The sequence below is a fragment of the Entelurus aequoreus genome, linkage group LG24, assembly GCF_033978785.1.
Source record: "Entelurus aequoreus isolate RoL-2023_Sb linkage group LG24, RoL_Eaeq_v1.1, whole genome shotgun sequence".
Lineage (NCBI taxonomy): Eukaryota > Metazoa > Chordata > Actinopteri > Syngnathiformes > Syngnathidae > Entelurus > Entelurus aequoreus.
This window is the reverse complement of record NC_084754.1, coordinates 39,458,787-39,483,063: the sequence shown is the minus strand read 5'-3', so window position 1 is coordinate 39,483,063 and position 24,277 is coordinate 39,458,787. Positions and strand designations below refer to the sequence as shown.

Below are 24,277 nucleotides of genomic sequence, written 5' to 3'. Positions count from 1 at the left end.
ACGCGGAGTTCAAACTCAAGGCAATCAGTCACGCAGTAGAACACGGGAATAGAGCAGCCGGGTGGATTGACAAAAGAACTCCAGCCGCTGGATATTGGTGTCAACAGGGCATTCAAAGCTAGACTGCGAACTGCGTGGGAACAGTGGATGACAGAAGGCGAACACACGTTCACCAAGACAGGGAGACAGCGCCGGACGACATACGCCACTATCTGCTAGTGGATCGTAAATGCCTGGGCTGATATATCCGTCTCAACTGTGGTCCGAGCTTTCAGGAAGGCAGGAATTGTCACTGAACTGCTGGACAACAGCAGCGACACTGACTCCATTAATGACTTCGACGAGACAGAGCCGGGCATTTTGGATGCCGTATTCACCCAACTATTTAATTCGGACACTGAAGAAGAAGAATTCAAGGGATTTGTGGATGAGGAATAACTTCAGAAAGTGAGCTTTAAGTGTTTATTTTGTGTGTTGTGTTGTGACATTAACTTTTGAGCAACATTGAGTTATTGATATTGTTATTGCTCTGCACTATTTTGAGTGTTACTATTTTGTGATTGCACGTTTGATTTACCGTAACACGAGTAAATCAGCTGTTTATTCATTTTGGTTTGTAATATATTAATAAAGTTTGACTGACCTATCTGACTGTTTTGTTGACATTCCCTTTAGCGCAGCTCCATCTAATGGATGCATAGGTGCGCCTTATAATCCGGTGCGCCTTATAGTGCGGAAAATACGGTATTTGATGATATTGGCTTGCGTGCACTGCAAAAAACTTAAATCTAAGTAAGATTAAATATTTTAAATAAGGGCGATATTTGCTTATTTTCTGTCTGATAAGATAATTCTTCTCACTAAGCAGATTTGATGTTAGAGTGTTTTACTTGTTTTAAGGGTTTTGGTCCTAAAAGATCTCAGTGAGGTATTACAGCTTGTTGCTGAGATTTGATGACCTTTATTGAGTAAAACATGCTTGAAACTAGAATATCAACTGTTGCAAAGCTGTGTCATCAACACTCACAAGTATAAAACTACTTTTTTAAAGTAATAATTTGTTATTTCAAGCATGAAAAAAAAAATCATGACTTTGACACAATTGTGTCTCATAATTAAAACAGATGACAGCCAAATGGACTTTGCTGTTTTATTTTCAATGAAACAATAGATAATACATATTTATATAGTAGTACAGTTGTTACTAGTGAGAATATACTTATTTTAAGGTTTTTTTGGGTTCATTGAGGTTAGCTAATTTTACTTGTTTTGGAAAGTCTTGACAAGCCAAATTTTCTTGTTCTATTGGCAGATAATTTTGCTAAGTTCAAATAAAATACCCCTAACTTTTGTAGTTTTTTTTCTTGTTTTTGAACACTGACTTTTTGCAGTGTGTAAAATTTTTCATGCAAGGAGTCCTGCAGCGTGTTTACTCTTGTAAAGATGGACAGCCAGTTAACAGCTAAATGTCCTAAAACAAGCACACAAGGTTGTTTTTTTGTAGTATTTTTGTCAAGTCCTTGACAAAAAGGTAAACTACACTGCAGCCTATTTGGGGCTAGCAGCTACTGTACACAACAGCTACTTAGTGGGGATGTAACGGTTTTGTACATACCACGGTATTACCATATGAAGATATTCTCAATAATGCTGTGACGCGTGACGGTATCAAACGAAAACTTGGTGTACATATTTTTTTCTGGTTCTGAAAATTGCGCTAGTCCGCAATGTGGGGGCGTGGATCCAAAGAGAAGTGAAGTGCGATCCACTTCGTAGTAGAGTAATTGTTTTTTTCAAAATCTGTTAATAACTTTTTAAGTTATGTTGCTAACAAACAAACAACAACTCCTGGCGAAAACATTACCTTTGTATATTGCCTTTAACATCAGTACACACTAACAAGGAGGAAGGATAAATAATAGGGGTGTAACGCTACACGAAAATTTCGGTTCGGTACGTACCTCGGTTTAGAGGTCACGGTTCGGTTCATTTTCGGTACAGTAAAAAAACAACAAAATATAAATGTTTTGGTTATTTATTTACCAAATTTGGAAACAATGGCTTTATCCTTTTAACATTGGGAACACTATAATAATTCTGCCCACGTTAATCAACATTAAACTGCCTCAAGTTTGCGTTGTGTGTGTGTGTGTGTGTGTGTGTGTGTGTGTGTGTGTGTGTGTGTGTGTGTGTGTCTGTGTGTGTGTGTGTGTGTGTGTGTGTGTGTGTGTGTGTGTGTGTGTGTGTGTGTGTGTGCTTACGTGCGTAGGTAATGAGACTTGTTCAGTGCGTGCGTGTGTGTGCGTGTGCTTACGTGCGCAGGTAATGAGACTTGTTCAGTGCGTGCGTGTGTGCTTACGTGCGTAGGTAATGAGACTTGTTCAGTGCGTGGTGCGTGCGTGCGTGTGTGTGTGCTTACGTGCGTAGGTAATGAGACTTGTTCAGTGCGTGCGTGTGTGTGTGCTTATGTGCGCAGGTAATGAGACTTGTTCAGTGCGTGCGTGTGTGTGTGTGCTTACGTGCGCAGGTAATGAGACTTGTTTAGTGCGTGCGTGCGTGCGTGCGTGCATGTGTGCTTACGTGCGTAGGTAATGAGACTTGTTCAGTGCGTGCGTGCGTGCGTGCTTACGTGCGTAGGTAATGAGACTTATTCAGTGCGTGCGTGCGTGTGTGCTTATGTGCATAAGTAATGAGACTTGTTCAGTGCGTGCGTGCGTGCGTGCGTGTGTGCTTACGTGCGTAGGTAATGAGACTTGTTCAGTGCGTGCGTGCGTGTGTGCTTACGTGCGTAGGTAATGAGACTTGTTCAGTGCGTGCGTGCGTGCGTGTGTGCTTACGTGCGTAGGTAATGAGACTTGTTCAGTGCGTGCGTGCGTGTGTGCTTACGTGCGTAGGTAATGAGACTTGTTCAGTGCGTGCGTGCGTGCGTGCGTGTGTGCTTACGTGCGTAGGTAATGAGACTTGTTCAGTGCGTGCGTGCGTGTGTGCTTACGTGCGTAGGTAATGAGACTTGTTCAGTGCGTGCGTGTGTGTGTGTGCTTACGTGCGCAGGTAATGAGACTTGTTCAGTGCGTGTGTGCGTGCGTGCGTGCGTGTGTGCTTACGTGCGTAGGTAATGAGACTTGTTCAGTGCGTGTGTGCTTACGTGCGTAGGTAATGAGACTTGTTCAGTGCGTGCGTGTGTGTGTGTGTGTGTGTGTGTGCTTATGTGCATAAGTAATGAGACTTGTTCAGTGCGTGCGTGCGTGCGTGCTTACGTGCGTAGGTAATGAGACTTGTTCAGTGCGTGCGTGCGTGTGTGCTTACATGGTCGGGGGTGGGGGGTTGGGGGCGTGGTTATTTACAGCTAGAATTCACCAACTCGAGTATTTCATATATATTTCATATATATATATATATATATATATATATATATATATATATATGTATGAAATACTTGACTTTCAGTGAATTCTAGCTATATATATATATATATATATATATATATATATATATATATATATATATATATATATATATACATATATATATATATATATATATATATATATATTTATTTTATTTACATAGAAAAAATAAAAAAATACTTGAATTTCAGTGTTCCGGTGGCTATCCATTAGATGGCAGTATTGTCGTGTTTAAATTCTCCGTTCATGATGAGTATATCATTTCGGCCACCGTGTTCAATGGAGAAGTCTGTTCTACAAAATTTACAGGCAACATACACCTTCCCCTTCAAACTGTCGTGGATGAACTGAAATGCTTGTTTCCATTCATTTTGGAACTTGCAAGCGTATTTCTTCATCTTGCTCGTCGACAGCGTCGCCATGCCTTGTTGTGTGCGCAGTTGTGCACTCTACTCTCTAAAAGCCCTAGATGTTATGACGTCATTGGGCAGGCGAGCTGTTTATATTGTGGGAAAGCGGACGTGACAACAGGCTGTCCCCACTCAGTCTCAGGTCCGCATTGAGCTGGAGGGGGCGTGGCCTCCAGCTCCGGCTGAATACCGGGAGTTTGTCGGGAGAAAATCTCTGCCGGGAGGTTGTCGGGAGAGGCGCTGAATACCGGGATTCTCCCGCTAAAAACGGGAGGGTTGGCAAGTATGGCTTACGTGCGTAGGTAATAAGGCTTGTTCAGTGTGTGCGTGCGTGCGTGCGTGCGTGCGTGCGTGCGTGCATGCGTGCTTACGTGCGCTGAATACCGGGATTCTCCCGCTAAAAACGGGAGGGTTGGCAAGTATGGCTTACGTGCGTAGGTAATAAGGCTTGTTCAGTGTGTGCGTGCGTGCGTGTGTGCGTGCGTGTGCTTACGTGCGTAGGCAATGAGGCTTGTTCAGTGTGTGCGTGCGTGCATGCGTGCTTACGTGCGTAGGTAACGAGTGTTATTCTGTGTGTTTAGGCGTAAGCCAAAGAAAGACAGGATACCGACATTGTCTGATTGTCGCCCACAGGTTTGTGGTTTTATTTTATTTTCTAAGGTGTTAACTATAGCAAATGTTGCATGTTTTGTTCTGCCACAGAATGGCGCTTAGAATGTACATTTCAATATTTTACAGACTGTTTGTATCTATCTTTTTCATTGACAATGGTTAAAGTTGTATATGTACACAGAAAAGTTTGACATGGCTGAGGGCGTAAGCCAAAGAAAGATGGGATACCGACATTGTCTGATTGTCGCCCGCAGGTTTGAAGGAAGACAAATAAAGCTGAGAACAGTGGAAAAAGTCTCATCATTGTGCCGACCCAAATCAGTTACAATAGCCACTCTTTGCTCTGATTACTGCTTTGCACAGTTTCGGCATTCTCTCAATGAGCTTCAAGAGGTAGTCAGTCACCTGAAAGGGTTTTCACTTCACAGGTGTCATAGTTTTGATACCTTCAGTGACAATCTACAATATAAATAGTCATGAAAATAAAGAAAACACATTGAATGAGAAGATGTGTCCAAACTTTTGGCCTGTACTGTATATAAAACCCTAATGGAGGTGTTTGGATGTTATTTTAAGGGCTTTATAGGCAGAATTGAACAGCTCCCATAAGCTCCATTGTAAGCAGACTTTTGACCCAATTTTATATTTATAATGCATTTTAAAAAATCCATTGGTCATCGTGTCTTTCATAATGATTGTGAAAGATAGGCACAATTCCCAAAAAAGTGCAGTTCCCCTTAAAGAAGATCCAAACAGGAGCAGAACCATGTTACTCACGTCCTTCTCTGGCCAGATACAAGTTCCTGGTGCCCGTCTGCACTTTTACTTTACTATCAACTTTCAGCTTGGCCGCGTCGTTTTTGCTCACGGCAGCCACAATCAGCAGCTTTCTACCGTCCACTCGGATGCCGCCAGCCTGCACGGGGTAACAACATAAGGCTGATTTTAGAAAAAAGGCAACAGTGCGCCATGCTGTGAAGTCATACAGACTGGATGATACCTCTTTGTCGTCCTCTCCTGCAGCTATACATCGGTCTGCCGCCTCTTTTGCTTTGAACTGAGCAAATGCACAACCTGAAGGAAAGAGCAGCGCCGGGATGAGTGTGTGACACAAAAAAAACTGTCGAGGAGAGCATCCCGCATGAGCGGTGGTTGACTAGCCTTTTGAATGTCCAGTGGCTGGATGGAAAACAATCTTGATGTAGTTCAGTTCTCCGTACCGGAGGAGAACTTCTTCCAGGCCTTCCTCCTCTGTGTCGAAGGACAGGTTCCTACGGAAGGACAAGACATGTTTGAATACAAGCACCTCGGAATAGGGAAAGACAACGAGAGAAGCTGCCGACCTGATAAACACGGTCCTGCCCTCTTGCACGTCTGAAGGGAGCTGCCGCTTTGTTTTCTTTGGAGCTAGTGTGAATGAAATAGAGTTATGAGGAAGACTTAGAAAAAACATGCAAAAGAACACAAGAAAAAGGAAAATACCTGATGTGTCATCTCCATCCTCGTCTTCATCCTCACTGTCATCTTCATCTGAATCAAGGCTATGGTCGTCGTCGTCGTCTCCCTTCTGGGAGTCTTTTTCATCATCTTCTTCACTATCTTCATCATCATCATCATCTTCACTCTCTTCTTTTTCATCATCAACAGACTGTGGCTGCTCCATCGGTGGCTCAGATTTTTTAGCACTAACCCTGTGGGCAGATAACTGGATGTTGAAGACTTTGTTCACACTGCCAACCTGAAAAACCCTATCCCTTTCCTTCTGCTCATCCCAAACGAGGAAAGCTGGAACCTACTGACTCGGGGCATTATTGGACATATTGCATGTTTGGTTGAGGAGTTGTGCTTGAAACATTTTTTTATTGCTTCAAAAGCATTATCTCAGGATTCTAAGAACATTACTGTCATATTGAGTAAAAAACACATTTTTGTGTTTGCAAACATTACAAAAGCACATGTCTCTAGTAAAACTCACAAAGATACATTAAGAAAGGCATTATTAGACATATCGCATGTTTGGTTTAGGACAGTGGTTCTTAACCTGGGTTCGATCGAACCCTAGGGGTTCGGTGAGTCGGCCTCAGGGGTTCGGCGGAGGTCAAAACACACCCGACTCATCGTGTGAATACAAACTTCTCCCTATTGGCGTATTACGGATACGGCAACAGCTGACTGGTTTGCAGGTGTGTAATTTGTTGTGAGTTTATGCACTGCGTTGGTTTTGTTGTTTGAACAAGGTCATGTTCATGCACGGTTCATTTTATGCACCAGTAAAAAAACATGGTAACACTTTAGTATGGGGAACATATTCACCATTAATTAGTTGCTTATTAACATGCAAATTAAATAAATGATAAATGGGTTATACTTGTATAGCGCTTTTCTACCTTCAAGGTACTCAAAGCGCTTTGACAGTATTTCCACACTCACCCATTCACACACACATTCACACACTGATGGCGGGAGCTGCCATGCAAGGCGCTAACCAGCAGCCACCAGGAGCAAGGGTGAAGTGTCTTGCCCAAGGACACACGGACGTGACTAGGATGGTAGAAGGTGGGGATTGAACCCCAGTAACCAGCAACCCTCCGATTGCTGGCACGGCCACTCTACCAACTTCGCCACGCCGCATATTGGCTCTTAACTAGTCATTATTAAGTACTTATTAATGCCTTATTCGGCATGGCCTTATTATAACCCTAACTCTCTAACCCTGACCCTAACCCTAACCAAATAACTCTAATTTAAGTCTTTATTACTTAGAGTATGTTCCCCTCGTGTCCAAATAACTCTAAATTAAGTCTTTGTTACTTAGAATATGTTCCCCATACTAAAGTGTTACCAAAAACATATAACTTTGTCTTGAATTTGAAAAAAAAAAAAACATTTGATTTTTCACTAAAGAAGGCTTCGGTGAATGCGCATATGAAACTGGTGGGTTTCGGTACCTCCAACTAGGTTAAGAACCACTGGTTTAGGAGTTGTGCTTGAAACATTTTTTTATTGCTTCAAAAGCATTATTAATACATGCATTATTAGACATATTGCATGTTTGGTTTAGGAGTTGTGCTTGAAACATGTTTCATTGCTTCAAAAGCATTATGTCAGGATTCTAAGCACATGACTGTCGTATTGAGTAAAAAACAAATTTTTGTGTTTGCAAAACTTACAAAAGCACATGTCTCTAGTGAAATTCTCAAAGATACAATATTGCAGAAATTATTAGACATATTGCATGTTTGGTTTAGGAGTTACGCTTGAAACATTTTTTTATTGCTTCAAAAGCATTATTAATAAAGGCATTATTAGACATATTGCATGTTTGGTTTAGGAGTTATGCTTGAAACATTTTTTATTGCTTCAAAAGCATTATCCCAGGATTCTAAGAACATTACTGTCATATTGAGTAAAAAACTAATTTTTGTGTTTGCAAAACTTACAAAAGCACATGTCTCTTGTGAAATTCTCAAAGATACATTATTACAGGAATTATTAGACATATTGCATGTTTGGTTTAGGAGTTGTGCTTGAAACATTTTTTTATTGCTTCAAAAGCATTATTAATACATGCATTATTAGACATATTGCATGTTTGGTTTAGGAGTTGTGCTTGAAACATGTTTCATTGCTTCATAAGCATTATGTCAGGATTCTAAGCACATGACTGTCGTATTGAGTAAAAAACACATTTTTGTGTTTGCAAAACTTACAAAAGCACATGTCTCTAGTGAAATTCTCAAAGATACAATATTGCAGAAATTATTAGACGTATTGCATGTTTGGTTTAGGAGTTACGCTTGAAACATTTTTTTATTGCTTCAAAAGCATGATTAATAAAGGCATTATTAGACATATTGCATGTTTGGTTTAGGAGTTATGCTTGAAACATTTTTTTATTGCTTCAAAAGCATGATTAATAAAGGCATTATTAGACATATTGCATGTTTGGTTTAGGAGTTATGCTTGAAACATTTTTTTATTGCTTCAAAAGCATTATTAATAAAGGCATTATTAGACATATTGCATGTTTGGTTTAGGAGTTATGCTTGAAACATTTTTTTATTGCTTCAAAAGCATGATTAATAAAGGCATTATTAGACATATTGCATGTTTGGTTTAGGAGTTATGCTTGAAACATTTTTGTATTGCTTCAAAAGCATGATTAATAAAGGCATTATTAGACATATTGCATGTTTGGTTTAGGAGTTATGCTTGAAACATTTTTTATTGCTTCAAAAGCATTATTAATACATGCATTATTAGACATATTGCATGTTTGGTTTAGGAGTTATGCTTGAAACATTTTTTTATTGCTTCAAAAGCATGATTAATAAAGGCATTATTAGACATATTGCATGTTTGGTTTAGGAGTTATGCTTGAAACATTTTTTTATTGCTTCAAAAGCATGATTAATAAAGGCATTATTAGACATATTGCATGTTTGGTTTAGGAGTTATGCTTGAAACATGTTTCATTGCTTCAAAAGCATTATGTCAGGATTCTAAGCACATGACTGTCGTATTGAGTAAAAAACAAATTTTTGTGTTTGCAAAACTTACAAAAGCACATGTCTCTAGTGAAATTCTCAAAGATACAATATTGCAGAAATGATTAGACATATTGCATGTTTGGTTTAGGAGTTACGCTTGAAACATTTTTTTATTGCTTCAAAAGCATTATTAATAAAGGCATTATTAGACATATTGCATGTTTGGTTTAGGAGTTATGCTTGAAACATTTTTTTATTGCTTCAAAAGCATGATTAATAAAGACATTATTAGACATATTGCATGTTTGGTTTAGGAGTTATGCTTGAAACATTTTTTATTGCTTCAAAAGCATTATCTCAGGATTCTAAGAACATTACTGTCATATTGAGTAAAAAACTAATTTTTGTGTTTGCAAAATTTACAAAAGCACATGTCTCTAGTGAAATTCTCAAAGATACAATATTGCAGAAATTATTAGACATATTGCATGTTTGGTTTAGGAGATACGCTTGAAACATTTTTTTATTGCTTCAAAAGCATTATTAATAAAGGCATTATTAGACATATTGCATGTTTGGTTTAGGAGTTATGCTTAAAAAAATGTTTTATTGCTTCAAAAGCATGATTAATAAAGGCATTATTAGACATATTGCATGTTTGGTTTAGGAGTTATGCTTGAAACATTTATTATTGCTTCAAAAGCATTATCTCAGGATTCTAAGAACATTACTGTCATATTGAGTAAAAAACTAATTTTTCTGTTTGCAAAACTTACAAAAGCACATGTCTCTAGTGAAATTCTCAAAGATACAATATTGCAGAAATTATTAGACATATTGCATGTTTGGTTTAGGAGTTACGCTTGAAACATTTTTTTATTGCTTCAAAAGCATTATTAATAAAGGCATTATTAGACATATTGCATGTTTGGTTTAGGAGTTATACTTGAAACATTTTTTTATTGCTTCAAAAGCATGATTAATAAAGGCATTATTAGACATATTGCATGTTTGGTTTAGGAGTTATGCTTGAAACATTTTTTATTGCTTCAAAAGCATGATTAATAAAGGCATTATTAGACATATTGCATGTTTGGTTTAGGAGTTATGCTTGAAACATTTTTTTATTGCTTCAAAAGCATGATTAATAAAGGCATTATTAGACATATTGCATGTTTGGTTTAGGAGTTGTGCTTGAAACATTTTTTTATTGCTTCAAAAGCATTATTAATACATGCATTATTAGACATATTGCATGTTTGGTTTAGGAGTTGTGCTTGAAACATGTTTCATTGCTTCAAAAGCATTATGTCAGGATTCTAAGCACATGACTGTCGTATTGAGTAAAAAACAAATTTTTGTGTTTGCAAAACTTACAAAAGCACATGTCTCTAGTGAAATTCTCAAAGATACAATATTGCAGAAATTATTAGACATATTGCATGTTTGGTTTAGGAGTTACGCTTGAAACATTTTTTTATTGCTTCAAAAGCATTATTAATAAAGGCATTGTTAGACATATTGCATGTTTGGTTTAGGAGTTATGCTTGAAACATTTTTTTATTGCTTCAAAAGCATTATTAATGAAGGCATTATTAGACATATTGCATGTTTGGTTTAGGAGTTATGCTTGAAACATTTTTTATTGCTTCAAAAGCATTATCTCAGGATTCTAAGAACATTACTGTCATATTGAGTAAAAAACTAATTTTTGTGTTTGCAAAACTTACAAAAGCACATGTCTCTAGTGAAATTCCCAAAGATACAATATTGCAGAAATTATTAGACATATTGCATGTTTGGTTTAGGAGTTACGCTTGAAACATTTTTTTATTGCTTCAAAAGCATTATTAATAAAGGCATTATTAGACATATTGTATGTTTGGTTTAGGAGTTATGCTTGAAACATTTTTTTATTGCTTCAAAAGCATGATTAATAAAGGCATTATTAGACATATTGCATGTTTGGTTTAGGAGTTATGCTTGAAACATTTTTTTATTGCTTCAAAAGCATGATTAATAAAGGCATTATTAGACATATTGCATGTTTGGTTTAGGAGTTATGCTTGAAACATTTTTTTATTGCTTCAAAAGCATGATTAATAAAGGCATTATTAGACATATTGCATGTTTGGTTTAGGAGTTATGCTTGAAACATTTTTTATTGCTTCAAAAGCATTATCTCCGGATTCTAAGAACATTACTGTCATATTGAGTAAAAAACTAATTTTTGTGTTTGCAAAACTTACAAAAGCACATGTCTCTTGTGAAATTCTCAAAGATACATTATTACAGGAATTATTAGACATATTGCATGTTTGGTTTAGGAGTTATGCTTGAAACATTTTTTGTATCGCTTCAAAAGCATTATCTCAGGATTCTAAGAACGCACGGGTCACGTATATACAAACAACTATTGTTAGAATAATTATATATAAGTTATCACACAACTCTTATGCTTAAAGGCACATAACTTGTTATCTTCCACTACAAGTTAGGAGTGCCTCGCTGCTGCTGCTTGTGTCTTACAGCCTGCTAACAGCCAAGGACGGATTTCGGGTACCTCAACGCAGACAAAACAGAGACAGGGCGAAATCACGAGGCTTAGCACATTTCCATTCTGAATAATCACGTATTGTGTCTACTGGAGCTGCTTGCATAATATGTGACCCCTCCCTTTAGAAGCAGCCTCAGCGATGTTAACTAGGGAACTCCTGAATAAAATGGGGAGCACGGGGGCTGTACCTCAGAGCGTGGTGGGAGACTGTAACTGAGTGTGCAGCACCATGCGTTTCTCCTAATGAGCAAAATTGTACTCTGTCTCTGCTTGATTCCTTGCTTCTTGTCCTGTTTAATAGATAGTTCGGTGCTTAAACCTGACAACTATTCACACAAACTCAAAGCTGAAGTACGCTCTTGTGTCACGTAGCTTGCTTCGTCTTGTTTAAAGCTCTTTTGCGGTGGCTGACGCATGAATTCTTCTCCTGAAATGCTAGAAGATAGTGTTGCCCTGCACGAGCAACCACAACTCTTGTTGACTAGCTAATATATTCCTGGGAGTAGTAACAGTAGTAGTAAACAATGGTGACTGAAGCAACATCCACATTGTTGTTGTTACAGTAACTAATCATTTTGAAACAACGGTCACTTTTCTAGTTCAAATGTACTAAATCAGTGGTGTCTAACAGCCCTACAAGTTCCCAGGAACCCGCAAGGGCCTCAGTCATAAACATTTTTAAAAATGTTTTATATATTAATGGGTTTTTTCAACGTTTAAATCTTCAAATCACCTCTAGATCTATCTGTCGATATAAAGTTTGTTTTTTGTTTTTTACTTCTGTATGCCGTTTTTGTTAAAGAAAAAAAAACATGCAATATTTTCCCCCCCAAAAATGTCAAAGTGGAATATTTGATGTCAAGTAATTGGAGCCTTAAATATGTCAATAATCCATATAAACATTGATTTTAGAATAGAATAGAATAGAATAGAAAGTACTTTATTGATCCCTGGGGGAAATTCAGCACCACAGTTCGCTCACAATAGACAGTAATAATAATAAATAATATAATATATTATATATATAATATATAAATAATATAAATATATACTATATATATTACAAACATATATTACATTACATATTTTGATCATTAAAGGTTGAACAATGACTGTTTTTTGTTTGTTTTATACTGTTTTTGTCATAGAAAATCTTTTTTTTTAATGGAAAAGACAAAATATGCATTTTTCCCAAAAAATATTTGTAAATGGAATATTTGATGTGAAGTAACTGAAGCTTTTAATAGGTCAATAATTCATAAGATTGATTTTGATCAATAATGGTTGAACAATTACTTTTTAAAACAAATCATAATACAATTATTGGGGATCCAAAATAGCCCCATTCATAAAAGTGTTAAAAAATAACTTTTTGTAATGTTTTTTGTTTGTTTTATACTGTTTTTGCCATAGAAAACCTACATGTTTGTAATGGAAAACACAAATTATGCATTATTTCCCCCAAAAAATATTTCTAAATGGAATATTTGATGTGAAGTAATTGAAGCCTTAAATATGTCAATGATGCATAAGAACATTGATTTTGATCATTAATGGTTGGAAAATTACTGTTTAAAAAAAAAAAACATAATTATACAATTATTGGGGATCCAAAAGAGCCCCCGTCTTTAAGTGTTTTTGTATGTTTTATACCGTTTTTGTCATGGAAAACCTATATTTGTTTTATGGAAAACACAAAATCTGCATTTTTTTCCCCAAAAAATATTTCTAAATTGAATATTTGATGTGAAGTGATTGAAGCCTTAAATGTGTCAATAATCCGTAACAACATTGATTTTGATCATTAATGGTTGAACAATGACTGTTTAAAAAAAAATCATAATACCGGTAATACAATTATTGGGGATCCAAAAAAGCCCCATTCATAAAAGTGTTTTAAAAAAAAATGTATAACGTTTTTTGTCTGTTTTATACTGTTTTTGTCATAGAAAACCTACATTTTTGTAATGGAAAACACAAATTAGGCATTATTTTCCCCCAAAAAAATGTCAAACTGTAATATTTGATGTGAAGTGATTGAAGCCTTAAATATGTCAATAATCCATAACAATTATTTTGATCATTAATGGTTTAACAATGATTGTTTAAATAAATAAAAATAATACAATTATTGGGGATCCAAAAGAGCCCCATTCATAAAAGTGTTAAAAAATAACTTTTTTGTAAAGTTTTTTGTTTCTTTTATACCGTTTTTGTCAAAGAAAATCTTTTTTTTAATGGAAAACACAAATTATGCATTTTTCCCCAAAATATTTCTAAATGGATTATTTGATGTGAAGTAATTGAACCATTAAATATGTCAATAATTCATAAGAACATTGATTTTGATCATTAATGGTTGAACAATGACTGTTTAAAAAATATCATAGTTATACAATTATTGGGGATCCAAAAGGGCTACATTCATAAAAGTGTTAAAAAATAACTTTTTGTAATGTTTTTTGTTTGTTTTATACTGTTTTTGTCATAGACAATCTTTTTTTATTTGAAAACACAAAATATGCATTTTTCCCAAAAAATATTTGTAAATGGAATATTTGATGCGAAGTAATTGAAGCCTTTAATAGGTCAATAATTCATAACATTGATTTTGATCATTAATGGTTGAACAATGACTGTTTAAAAAAAAATCATAATACAATTATTGGGGATCCAAAAGAGCCCCATTCATAAAAGTGTTTAAAAATAAACGTTTGTAATTTTTTTGTTTGTTTTATACTGTTTTTGCCATAGAAAACCTACATTTGTTTTATGGAAAACACAAAATATGCATTATTTTCCCCAAAAAAATATTTCTAAATGGAATATTTAATGTGACGTGATTGAAGCCTTAAATATGTCAATAATCCATAACACCGTTGATTTTGAGGATTAATTTTGATAACAATGACTGTTTTCAAAAAATATAAAAATAACACAATTATTGGGGATCCAAAAGGGCCCCAGTCATAAAAGTGTAAAAAAATAACTTTTTGTAATGTTTTTTGTTTGTTTTATACCGTTTTTGTCATAGAAAACCAACATTTTTTTATGGAAAACTCAAAATATGCATTATTTTCCCCAAAAAATATTTCTAAATGGAATATTTGATGTGAAGTAATTGAAGTCTTCAATAGGTCAATAATTCATAAAATTGATTTTGATTCATTATTACTTTTTGAACAATGACAGTTTAAAAGGAAGAAAAATGCATGGCAGCTTTGAGTTATTAGTCAACATTGCAACTTTTTCTTGTTACATTTCTCCTCTATGCTCTTTTATTTCACTTTTTAATGTTTTTTTCTGTAATGGTATCTTTAAAATGTGCCGTGGGCAGTGAAAAGTTAGCTGCGAGCCCCAAATGGCTCCTGGGCCGCACATTGGACATTTCTGTACTGAATCATGTACTAATAAAGCCGACTAATCACAGCCCTGCGGTCCGCCTCGCCGCTGACACAAAGCTAGATTTTTTTAGAGGTGCTCGTAAAATGTCCGCCGAAGACTTCGGATGGGGAGGAGCCAGCCGGGGTCAGTCACGCTATGTGCATATTTGAGCTTTAGTGATGATTTGATGCCCGTACTTGCTACTCTCTGCTTGATTCATTTCCTCGTCTTCGGCATCCGACTGAGGCTCTGATGGTTCTGCAGAGGTGCCTTCAGGTTTAGTAGTCCCTGTGAAATGCAAATGACTTTGACTTGACTCTTTGTCACGGCAAAGATTAGAAAACGAGAAATCGATGGTTTGCAACGCCAATTACCTGAGCTGGAGGTTGTCTGCATGGCAACATACTTGTCCTTCGGCACAGCCCAGTCAACAGCCACTTGCCGACCTTTAAATGTTACACAATAAGAATGCAGCCACGCTAAAAATAAATAAAATAAATAGGGACGGGTATTTTATTTACCTTTTATCTCCTTCAGGTTCATGGCTTTAAGCGCTATAGATGCCTCCCCCACTGTTTTTAACTGAACAAACGCAAAACCCCGCATCATACCATCTGTGAAAGAGACAGAAAAGTTTGTTCCAATGTGATCCAGCAGATGGAGTGTACAAGAACATCTGTTTATGCAGTAGAATATTATTATATTTTAATTGACTATGTCAGAACGATATTAATCTAACATTATGTCCATTATTGCCATTGCATAACTGAGGTTCTGAGGTAAATAACATAGTCCTGGCTACACGATTTGGAGAAAAAACCCAATTGCGATTTTTCTCTCCAAAATTGCGATTTTTATATTTTATACATATAAATGCATAAAACTGCGAAAATAACGAGTGAAGGAAGCCATGTTACTTTTAAACTGTCAATCAACATATTCTTGTCTCAAGTTGCCACACATTAAACCAAGATGCTATAATTTACTTTAACAAATATTAGGCTTCATGCAGCTTTTGTTAACACCAAGCCCTTAAACTAAATAAATAATATGTAAAAACTATACAGTGTTTATACCCTATAATATACAGTACAGGACAAAAGTTTGGACACACCTCCTAATTCAATGCGTTTTCTTTATTTTCATGACTTTCTATATTGTAGATTGTCACTGAAGGCATCACAACTATGAATGAACACATGTGGAGTTATGTACTTAACAAAAAAAGGTGAAATAATTAAAAACATGTTTTATATTCTAGTTTCTTCAAAATAGCCACCCTTTGCTCCGATTACTTTTTTGCACTCTTGGCATTCTCTGGATGAGCTTCAAGAGGTAGTCACCTGAAATGGTTTTCACTTCACAGGTGTGCTTGAAGCTCATCGAGAGAATGCCAAGCGTGTGCAAAGCAGTAATCAGAGCAAAGGGTGGCTATTTTGAAGAAACTAGAATGTAAAACATGTTTTCAGTTATTTTACCTTTTTTTGTTAAGTACATAACTCCACATGTGTTCATTCAGTTTTGATGTGACAAGCTACAATGTAAATGGTCATGAAAATAAAGAAAATGCATTGAATGAGGAGACTTTTGGCCTGTACTGTATAATAATGATAATTATGCAAGTAACCATTTAAAAGGATATAAAGTTTTTATCTCTCATTTCTGTAGAATTGTTTAGCATTGTATTGTAATTGGAAAGTTAAAAATGTAATTCCAAATAAATAAACAGAAACTAAAATGGACTCATTCTGTATGCCAAAATATACCTTAAAAAATACTGAACACCATGAAGTGCTCCTTTTTTACATAGCTGAAAAAAATAGGTCAGGTTTTTTTGTTGTTGCCATCATTGCATTCTCACCCGTTCGTCCGTGTTGATGGGCTCATATTGCTCATCCAGGTTGAAGCATTTGGCTTTGCAATCATATTGTTTCCCTCCTAATTTTTGTTTCTTTGCCGAATTTCTCACCGGTGAGTCGCAAGGCTCTCTCTGCCCGTGCATCCTGTTTCGCGCTCCGTCCACCGCGCCAAAGATTGTAAATGACTGTAAAGAGGGCTCACTGCGTTGAGTTAATTCTACTGTTAAATAAAGGCGCTATGGGGCTGAGACCTATGCACAGAGAGAGTCCTGTTCTGCCTGTTTGAAGCGAGAGATAAAGAAATGCAAGGCTCAACAATTCTGATTGACAAACATGTCCGTCACTGAAATGCCGGTAGATAAAAAAAAAACAAGACCCTTGCCGTTATATTATTGCACTGTTTAAAACCTTAATGTTGATTAATCGTGCAGGCCTAATCCATACTTGCCAACCTTGAGACCTCCGATACCGGGAGGTGGGGGGCGCGGTCAGGGTGGGGCGGGGGCGTGGTTAAGGGCGTGGTTAATAGGGGAGTATATTTACAGCTAAAATTCACCAACTCAAGTATTTCATATATATATATATATATATATATATATATATATATATATATATATATATATATATATATATATATATATATATATAAAATATATATATAATAATCACAAGGCTTCTTTCAGATGCAAAAGACTCCGGAACACTACAGAACTCAGTAAACACATTTGGAATCTCAAAGACAATAATGTTGAATACTCTATAACATGGCAAATTCTTGCATCCAGCACACCTTACAACAGTGGTAACAAAAGATGCAACCTATGCTTAAAAGAGAAACTGTTTATCATATACCGTCCAGACTTGTCATCCCTCAACAAGCGCAGCAAAATTGTATCAGCATGCCGTCACAGAAGGAAACACCTCCTAGGTAACACATGAGTCAATCACCACGCCCCCACGCCTGCCTGTACCCACCCGCTCTGTGCCCTATATAAACCATGGTATGTGAATGCTTCCATTAAAATCTCCTGAGGATTGAGGAAAACCCCTCATGAAACAGGCCTGTAGAGATGAAATAGTCTTGTGATTTTTTCCCCACACATACATATATATATAAAAATGTATGAAATACTTGACTTTCAGTGAATTCTAGCTATATATATATATATATATATATATATATATATATATATATATATATATATATATATATATATATATATATATATATATATATATATATATATATATATATATATATATATATATATATATGTATATATATATTTATTTTATTATACATATAAATAAAATAAATACTTGAATTTCAGTGTTCCGGGGGCTATCCAGTAGATGGCAGTATTGTCCTGTTTAACTTCTCCTCCGTTCATGACTCGGCCACCGTGTTCAATGGAGAAGTCTGTTTTACAAAATGTACAGGCAACATAATTACATACCCCTTCCCCTTCGAACTGTCCTGGATGAACTGAAATTCTTGTTTCCATTCGTTTTGGAACTTGCAAGCGTATTTCTTCATCTTGCTCGTCGACGGCGTCGCCATGTCTGTAACTTCCTCGTTCTTCTGCTTCTTCTCTTTGTTGTGTGCGCAGTTGTGAACTCTACTCTCTAAAAGCCGTAGATGTTATGACGTCATTGGGCAGGCAAGCTGTTTGTATTGTGGGAAAGCGGACGTGAGAACAGACTGTCCACACTCAGGTCCGCATTGAGCTGGAGGGGGCGTGGCCTCCAGCTCCGGCTGAATACCGGGAGTTTGTCGGGAGAAAATTTCTGCCGGGAGGTTATCGGGAGAGGCGCTGAATACCGGGAGTCTCCCGCTAAAAACGGGAGGGTTGGCAAGTATGGCCTAATCTACACCACTGCTAACAATTCAGAACCCCTGCCAAAAATATACAATTATTTGTTACCACAACTGGAAATCATTTGATTGCAATATGTGCTTTTTTGGTCTGGGTAAGTTTATCCAAGCATTTTACCTGGTTTGAGAGGGATTTTAGCTTCAAGAACCGACCCAAACGCTGCAAAAACCTGCTTCAGATGGTCCTCTGAACACTGCAACACAAAACATGTCCTGAGTCGCACAATACTTTTCACCGTAGCTACTGATGAAAGCATCCTACAATACCTTAAAACTAAGATTCCTAATGATTAGTCGAGCTTTTAAGTTGTATTTCTCCAAATTTTGTGATTTCTTGACAGTCTCCTTTTTGGGCGGTGGTGCTGCTGCTGCTGCTGGTGGTGGTGCTGCATCCTTCTCTTTTGTAGCTGCATATTAAACAAATACATATCAATGCTGTGAGCAAGCGGCAACTGTGGGAAAAGTTCACCCTATGGCTATGTCTACACTAAGCCAGATAACCCCTTAAACGAATACCGGTAATTATTTAGCCTAAGCCCCGTTTCAGCCACACTAAACTATCGTTTAAGGTCCCCCTCCTCGGACAGTTTTTTACACGGGTAAGTGCGCCGTGTATTTCTTGAATCTCCGGCTCTTAGCTTTGTATGGACTCATTGATTTGTTTTCAAACGGACTTCGGAGAGGAAGCGACGTCAGAAAGAACGCGCCACAGCCAGCTTTATAATAAAGCGGTTTCGTAACTCGGAGGTAACCACTGGAAATATGAAGGTGAGTCATCCAGACATGCCCGTGTTTCTCCTTCCTCTACATGTACAGACGCTTGTGGAAATCACACATAAATACCTTATGAGAAAGCCATTGTAGCTATTTGGGATACAACACTTCTCAGACGGCAAGATAACTTTCCAATGTCCAGGTCAGCTGTGATTCTACTTACCGGTACCTAAAAACTTTGTCCATTTGTCGAAGGAGAAAGCAGGCTCCCATGGATGTAATAAAAAAGGTAGCGTGTGCTTTGTATTACCCGGCCGTCGAGGGAAAACTACGGAAAACATCGAATGCATTTGGACTGGCAAAGCAGACTGTATCAGTTATTGTCCACCATGTATGTCGCGGACTCAACGTCTAGGTCCAGAGTATATAAAGTCACCAAAAAGGAATGGCCAATGAAGGTGAAGGCAAAAGAGTGAGGAGTGTCCTGACCAGATATCGAGATCCCGAGATTGATTTTTGTCAAATGTTCTTTATCACATTGTTTACTTTTAACATGTCCATTAAAGATTTGATAGATTTATGATGGCTCAGGTGTAATTCACTACAATAGGACCCCACAGCATACTGGATTCCAGTTCATTGAAATAACACAACACTGGATATTGTTCAGGTACCGTATTTTTTGGAGTATAAGTCGCTCCGGAGTATAAGTCGCACCGGCCGCAAATGCATAATAAAGAAGGAAAAAAACATATATAAGTCGCACTGAAGTATAAATTGCATTTTTGGGGGAAATTTATTTGATAAAACCCAACACCAAGAATAGACATTTGAAAGGCAATTCAAAATAAATAAAGAATAGTGAACAACAGGCTGAATAAGTGTACGTTATATGAGGCATAAATAACCAACTGAGAACGTGGCTGGTATGTTAACGTAACATATTATGGTAAGAGTCATTCAAATAACTATAACATATAGAACATGCTATACGTTTACCAAACAATCTGTCACTCCTAATCGCTAAATCCCATGAAATCTTATACGTCTAGTCTCTTACGTGAATAAGCTAAATAATATTATTTTATATTTTACGGTAATGTGTTAATAATTTCACACATAAGTCGCTCCTGAGTATAAGTCGCACCTCCGGCCAAACTATGAAAAAAACTGCGACTTATAGTCCGAAAAATACAGTAAGTTAAATTCAAGAACTTGCCTATAAGGCAACACTGGAGGTGACTATGACGTGCACATTTTCCGTACTAGGTTGCGTTGTGCCGGCTGACGGAGGTGGGGAGGGGGTCTTAAACGACCTTTGTGTGTGTGTGTGTGGACAAGGTTAGGTGGGATTTACCCTGGATAACCATTTACACTAAGCCGGATAAGGTTATCCAGGGTAAACCCCACCTAACCTTATCCGTGTCCACACACACACACAATGCCACTGTTTAAGACGCCCTCCCGCCTCCGTCCGCCGGCGCAACGCGACCTAGTACGCATGCGCGGAAAATACGCACGTCATAAGTCACCTCCAGTGTTGCTTTGTGTGCAAGTTCTTAAATTAACTTGAACTTGTCTGAACAATATCCAGTGTTGTGGTATTTCGATGAACTGGAATCCAGTGTACTGTGGGGCCCTATTGTAGTGAATTACACCTGAGCCATCATTAATTAATAAAATATTTAATGGACATGTTAAAAGTAAACAATGTGATAAAGAACATTTTATTTCAATCAATCTAGGGATCTAGATATCTGGTCAGGACACTCCTCACTCTTTTGCCTTCACCTTCATTGTCCATTCCTTGTTGGTGACTTTATATACTCTGGACCTAGACGTTGAGTCCCTGACATACATGGCGGACAATAACTGATACGGTCTGCTTTGCCAGTCCAAAAGCAATCGCAGTTTTTTATAGTTTTCCCTCGACGGCCAGGTAATACAAAGCACACGCTACCTTTTTCATCACATCCATGGGAGCCTGCATTCTCGTTGACTCTCCTTCCACAAATGGACAAAGTTTTTTGGTGAGTAGAATCACTGCTGACCTGGACATTGGAAAGTTCTCTTGCCGTCTGAGAATTGTTGTATCCCAAATAGCTGCAATGGCTTTCTCTTAAGGTATTCATGTGTGATTTCCACAAGCGTCTGTACATGTAGAAGAAGGAGGAACACGGGCATGTCTGGATGACTCGCCTCCATATTTCCAGTGGTTACCTCCGAGTTACGAAACCGCTTTATTATGAAGCTGGCTGTGGCGTGTTCTTTCTGACGTCACTTCCTGTGTGGGGCGCAGTCTTTCAGGCATCACTTCCTCTCCGAACTCAGTTTGTAAACGATCAATGAGTCCATACAAAGCTAAGAGCTGGAGATTCAAGAAATACACGGCGCACTTACCCATGTAAAAAAATTGTCCGAGGAGGGGGGCCTTAAATGATAGTTTAGTGTGGCTGAAACGGGGCTTTGGCTAAATAATTATTCCTTTAAGGGGTTATCCGGCTTAGTGTAGACATAGCCTTGGTGTAGAAGGGACCTATGGCTTGTCGTGCACACCTGGTTTCTTAGGTTCTTTCAATTTCTTCTTTGCCACGGAAATGGTAAGCTTCTTTCCATCGTAATCCTTTATTTCTTTCAGTGCTCGTAGTGCATCCTCTTCCATGGCGTATATGACGTAGCCAAACCCTCGACATTTTGCTACACCTGGTAAGGTAAACAGAAATGTGGTGTTGAATGAAAGGACATCTCAAATTGTTGGTTTTTTGTCCTGTCCAACTCCTCAGGCAAATCATATTGTCACACCTATTCAGTGGCCAAGTGGTTAGAGTGGTTTTGAGTTCAAACCAAACAGACTATAAAAATGGGATCCATTACCTCCCTGCTTGGCACTCAGCATCAAGGGTTAGAAATGGGGGTTAAATCACCAAAAATGATTACCCTCACCTCTGAGGGGGTGGAAAAGGGGATGGGTCAAAGGCAGAGGACACATTTCACCACACCTAGTGTGTGTGTGACAATCATTGGTACTTTAACTTGATGTAGATGCCCATATCGGCTGTACAAATTTACTTTACAATAGAAAAGTGTGGGATCCTTCTCTTGTTGCCTTATTTGTATTTGACTTTATTAAATATATTTGAGTACAGCTCCACTAATGGACATTGGAGTGTTACTTTCAAAGGCAAAATTAAAGTTTTGCTAGAAACATAATTTTATATGGGACTTTATTGTATTATATGTATATTGTATTATATGTATAGTACATGTTCCAAAAAGAAAAAATCATAAAACACAGTATATTTAAATATACTAAACGTAAAAAAGGGAATAAATATTCAAAATAATCTAGTTTGGTTACGCCATCATGAGAGCAACACAACGTTGTAAAAGTTTCAACTACAATTCTAAATAAAATGTCAAAGCAAACTGAAATCAAATACACACAGCTTAAAGATTGATCAATACCTATTTAAATTTAGTAATACATAAATATGATGATTTATCAAAATATAAAAGAAATATACCTGAACAGAACGCTCATGATGGTTACACCAAAAAGTAACGCTATGAATCGCGTTTTTCCAAGTTTTTGGGGCATTTTTATGCTATTTCCAAGCATCTCCTTTTTATTATCGTTGATTTTAAATGGTCAAACTAATGCATATTATATATATACAAACAAAAAAGTCTGATTTATTTGGATTGTTACATTTTGAAGTACATTTGTGCAGGTGGGTGCGAATGTACCCATTACCAGAGCTGTACACATTTATATTATTATTTGGTGCAGCCGGTTCGGAGCGGAAGGGGATTGAAACAGACAAAAAGGAAGACAGAGGGGAACATTGTGGGGACATGAGACAGAGAGATGACAACAACAACAATAGAACAACATCAGTCAATAGGATATGTACAAATATGATTGTAAGAGTGATAAAGAAGCAGTTAGTGAAATAAATAATAACACAGAAATGACAATGAACATTATTACACTACAAATGGAGCAATACAAATACCAATAGAAATAGCACTATTGATAATGAATAATAACAATAATTACCTCTATTATCAACAATACAATTGGTCAGATGCAACAATACATATACGTAATGATAACATGGAATAGAAAATAAAGCAGATACATGGAGGAGAAGAAAGAGAAGCAGACTATATTAACCTTGTAGATTGTTATAGTGCCAATAGGTTAAGCTTTGTCAAATTGTTGTTTTACGTGTTAAAAAAAAAAGTCACCTTTGTCTTTGACCACGAAGCACTGCTTGACGGGACCAATCTCGGAGAAAATCTCCTCCAGGCGTTGGTTCGACGCGGTTTCAGGCAGCAAGCCGACGTACAGCGTCTGCGCCGGCATGGTGCTCCTCTGGCTGGCCCGAGCTAACGTTAGCACGCTAATTCTAGTCTTTCTGACTAGATATCAACTCACGAACGGTAAATACAGGACATAATCCACGAAAAATACAATATTATAGAGACGCTCATACAAATACGTGCTTAAAGATGTGGAAATATCTGCAATGAGCGCGACAAGATCATGTCGCATGTTTACATGAAGCAGGCGGCCATCGTGGATATTACGGAAATTACGTCATAGTTTTCTTCTTTGCGTATATTTCCGCATAACTCCTTATTGCCATCTAGCGGTCGGGGTGACAGAAGACGCGATTCTACTATTTGTGGTGTATACTGATAGTCTGCTCAGAATGGATTCACCGGCGGTGTATATTTGTTATTGGATATTTATAACCAAATTAAAACAGTGTGGCAAAAATAATTTTATTTAAATACAATTTAACGAATTGTAGCCATGTGGTAGCGTGGCCGAGCGGTCTAAGGCGCTGGATTAAGGCTCCAGTCTCTTCGGAGGCGTGGGTTCGAATCCCACCGCTGCCAACAATCTTTTTGGTGCCGACAAGGCTGAATGGCAGCTAAACCAAATCCATTGTTGGTCTG

General features: G+C 37.3%; 1 protein-coding gene and 1 non-coding gene across 2 annotated transcripts in view; one reads left to right on the top strand and one right to left on the bottom strand.

Annotated features, from left to right (window-relative positions):
- Nucleotides 1–23,915, bottom strand: part of rbm28 (RNA binding motif protein 28) — a 40,987-nt gene extending 17,072 nt beyond the window's left edge. Inside the window, exons 1-12 of the mRNA XM_062035234.1 lie at nucleotides 23,561–23,915; nucleotides 21,866–22,012; nucleotides 18,863–19,002; nucleotides 18,714–18,789; nucleotides 15,382–15,474; nucleotides 15,235–15,306; nucleotides 15,058–15,148; nucleotides 5,912–6,120; nucleotides 5,773–5,836; nucleotides 5,591–5,700; nucleotides 5,430–5,503; nucleotides 5,207–5,345 (exon numbers count right to left, since the gene is read on the bottom strand). Coding sequence (XP_061891218.1) covers nucleotides 5,207–5,345; nucleotides 5,430–5,503; nucleotides 5,591–5,700; nucleotides 5,773–5,836; nucleotides 5,912–6,120; nucleotides 15,058–15,148; nucleotides 15,235–15,306; nucleotides 15,382–15,474; nucleotides 18,714–18,789; nucleotides 18,863–19,002; nucleotides 21,866–22,012; nucleotides 23,561–23,678 — 1,333 coding nt within the window. The 5' untranslated portion in view covers nucleotides 23,679–23,915. The remainder of the gene's footprint in view (nucleotides 1–5,206; nucleotides 5,346–5,429; nucleotides 5,504–5,590; nucleotides 5,701–5,772; nucleotides 5,837–5,911; nucleotides 6,121–15,057; nucleotides 15,149–15,234; nucleotides 15,307–15,381; nucleotides 15,475–18,713; nucleotides 18,790–18,862; nucleotides 19,003–21,865; nucleotides 22,013–23,560) is intronic.
- A 220-nt stretch (nucleotides 23,916–24,135) lies between these two features.
- Nucleotides 24,136–24,217, top strand: trnal-aag (transfer RNA leucine (anticodon AAG)). The gene has a single exon. It is a non-coding gene; the product is annotated as a tRNA-Leu (tRNA).
- The last annotated feature ends 60 nt before the right edge of the window (nucleotides 24,218–24,277 follow it).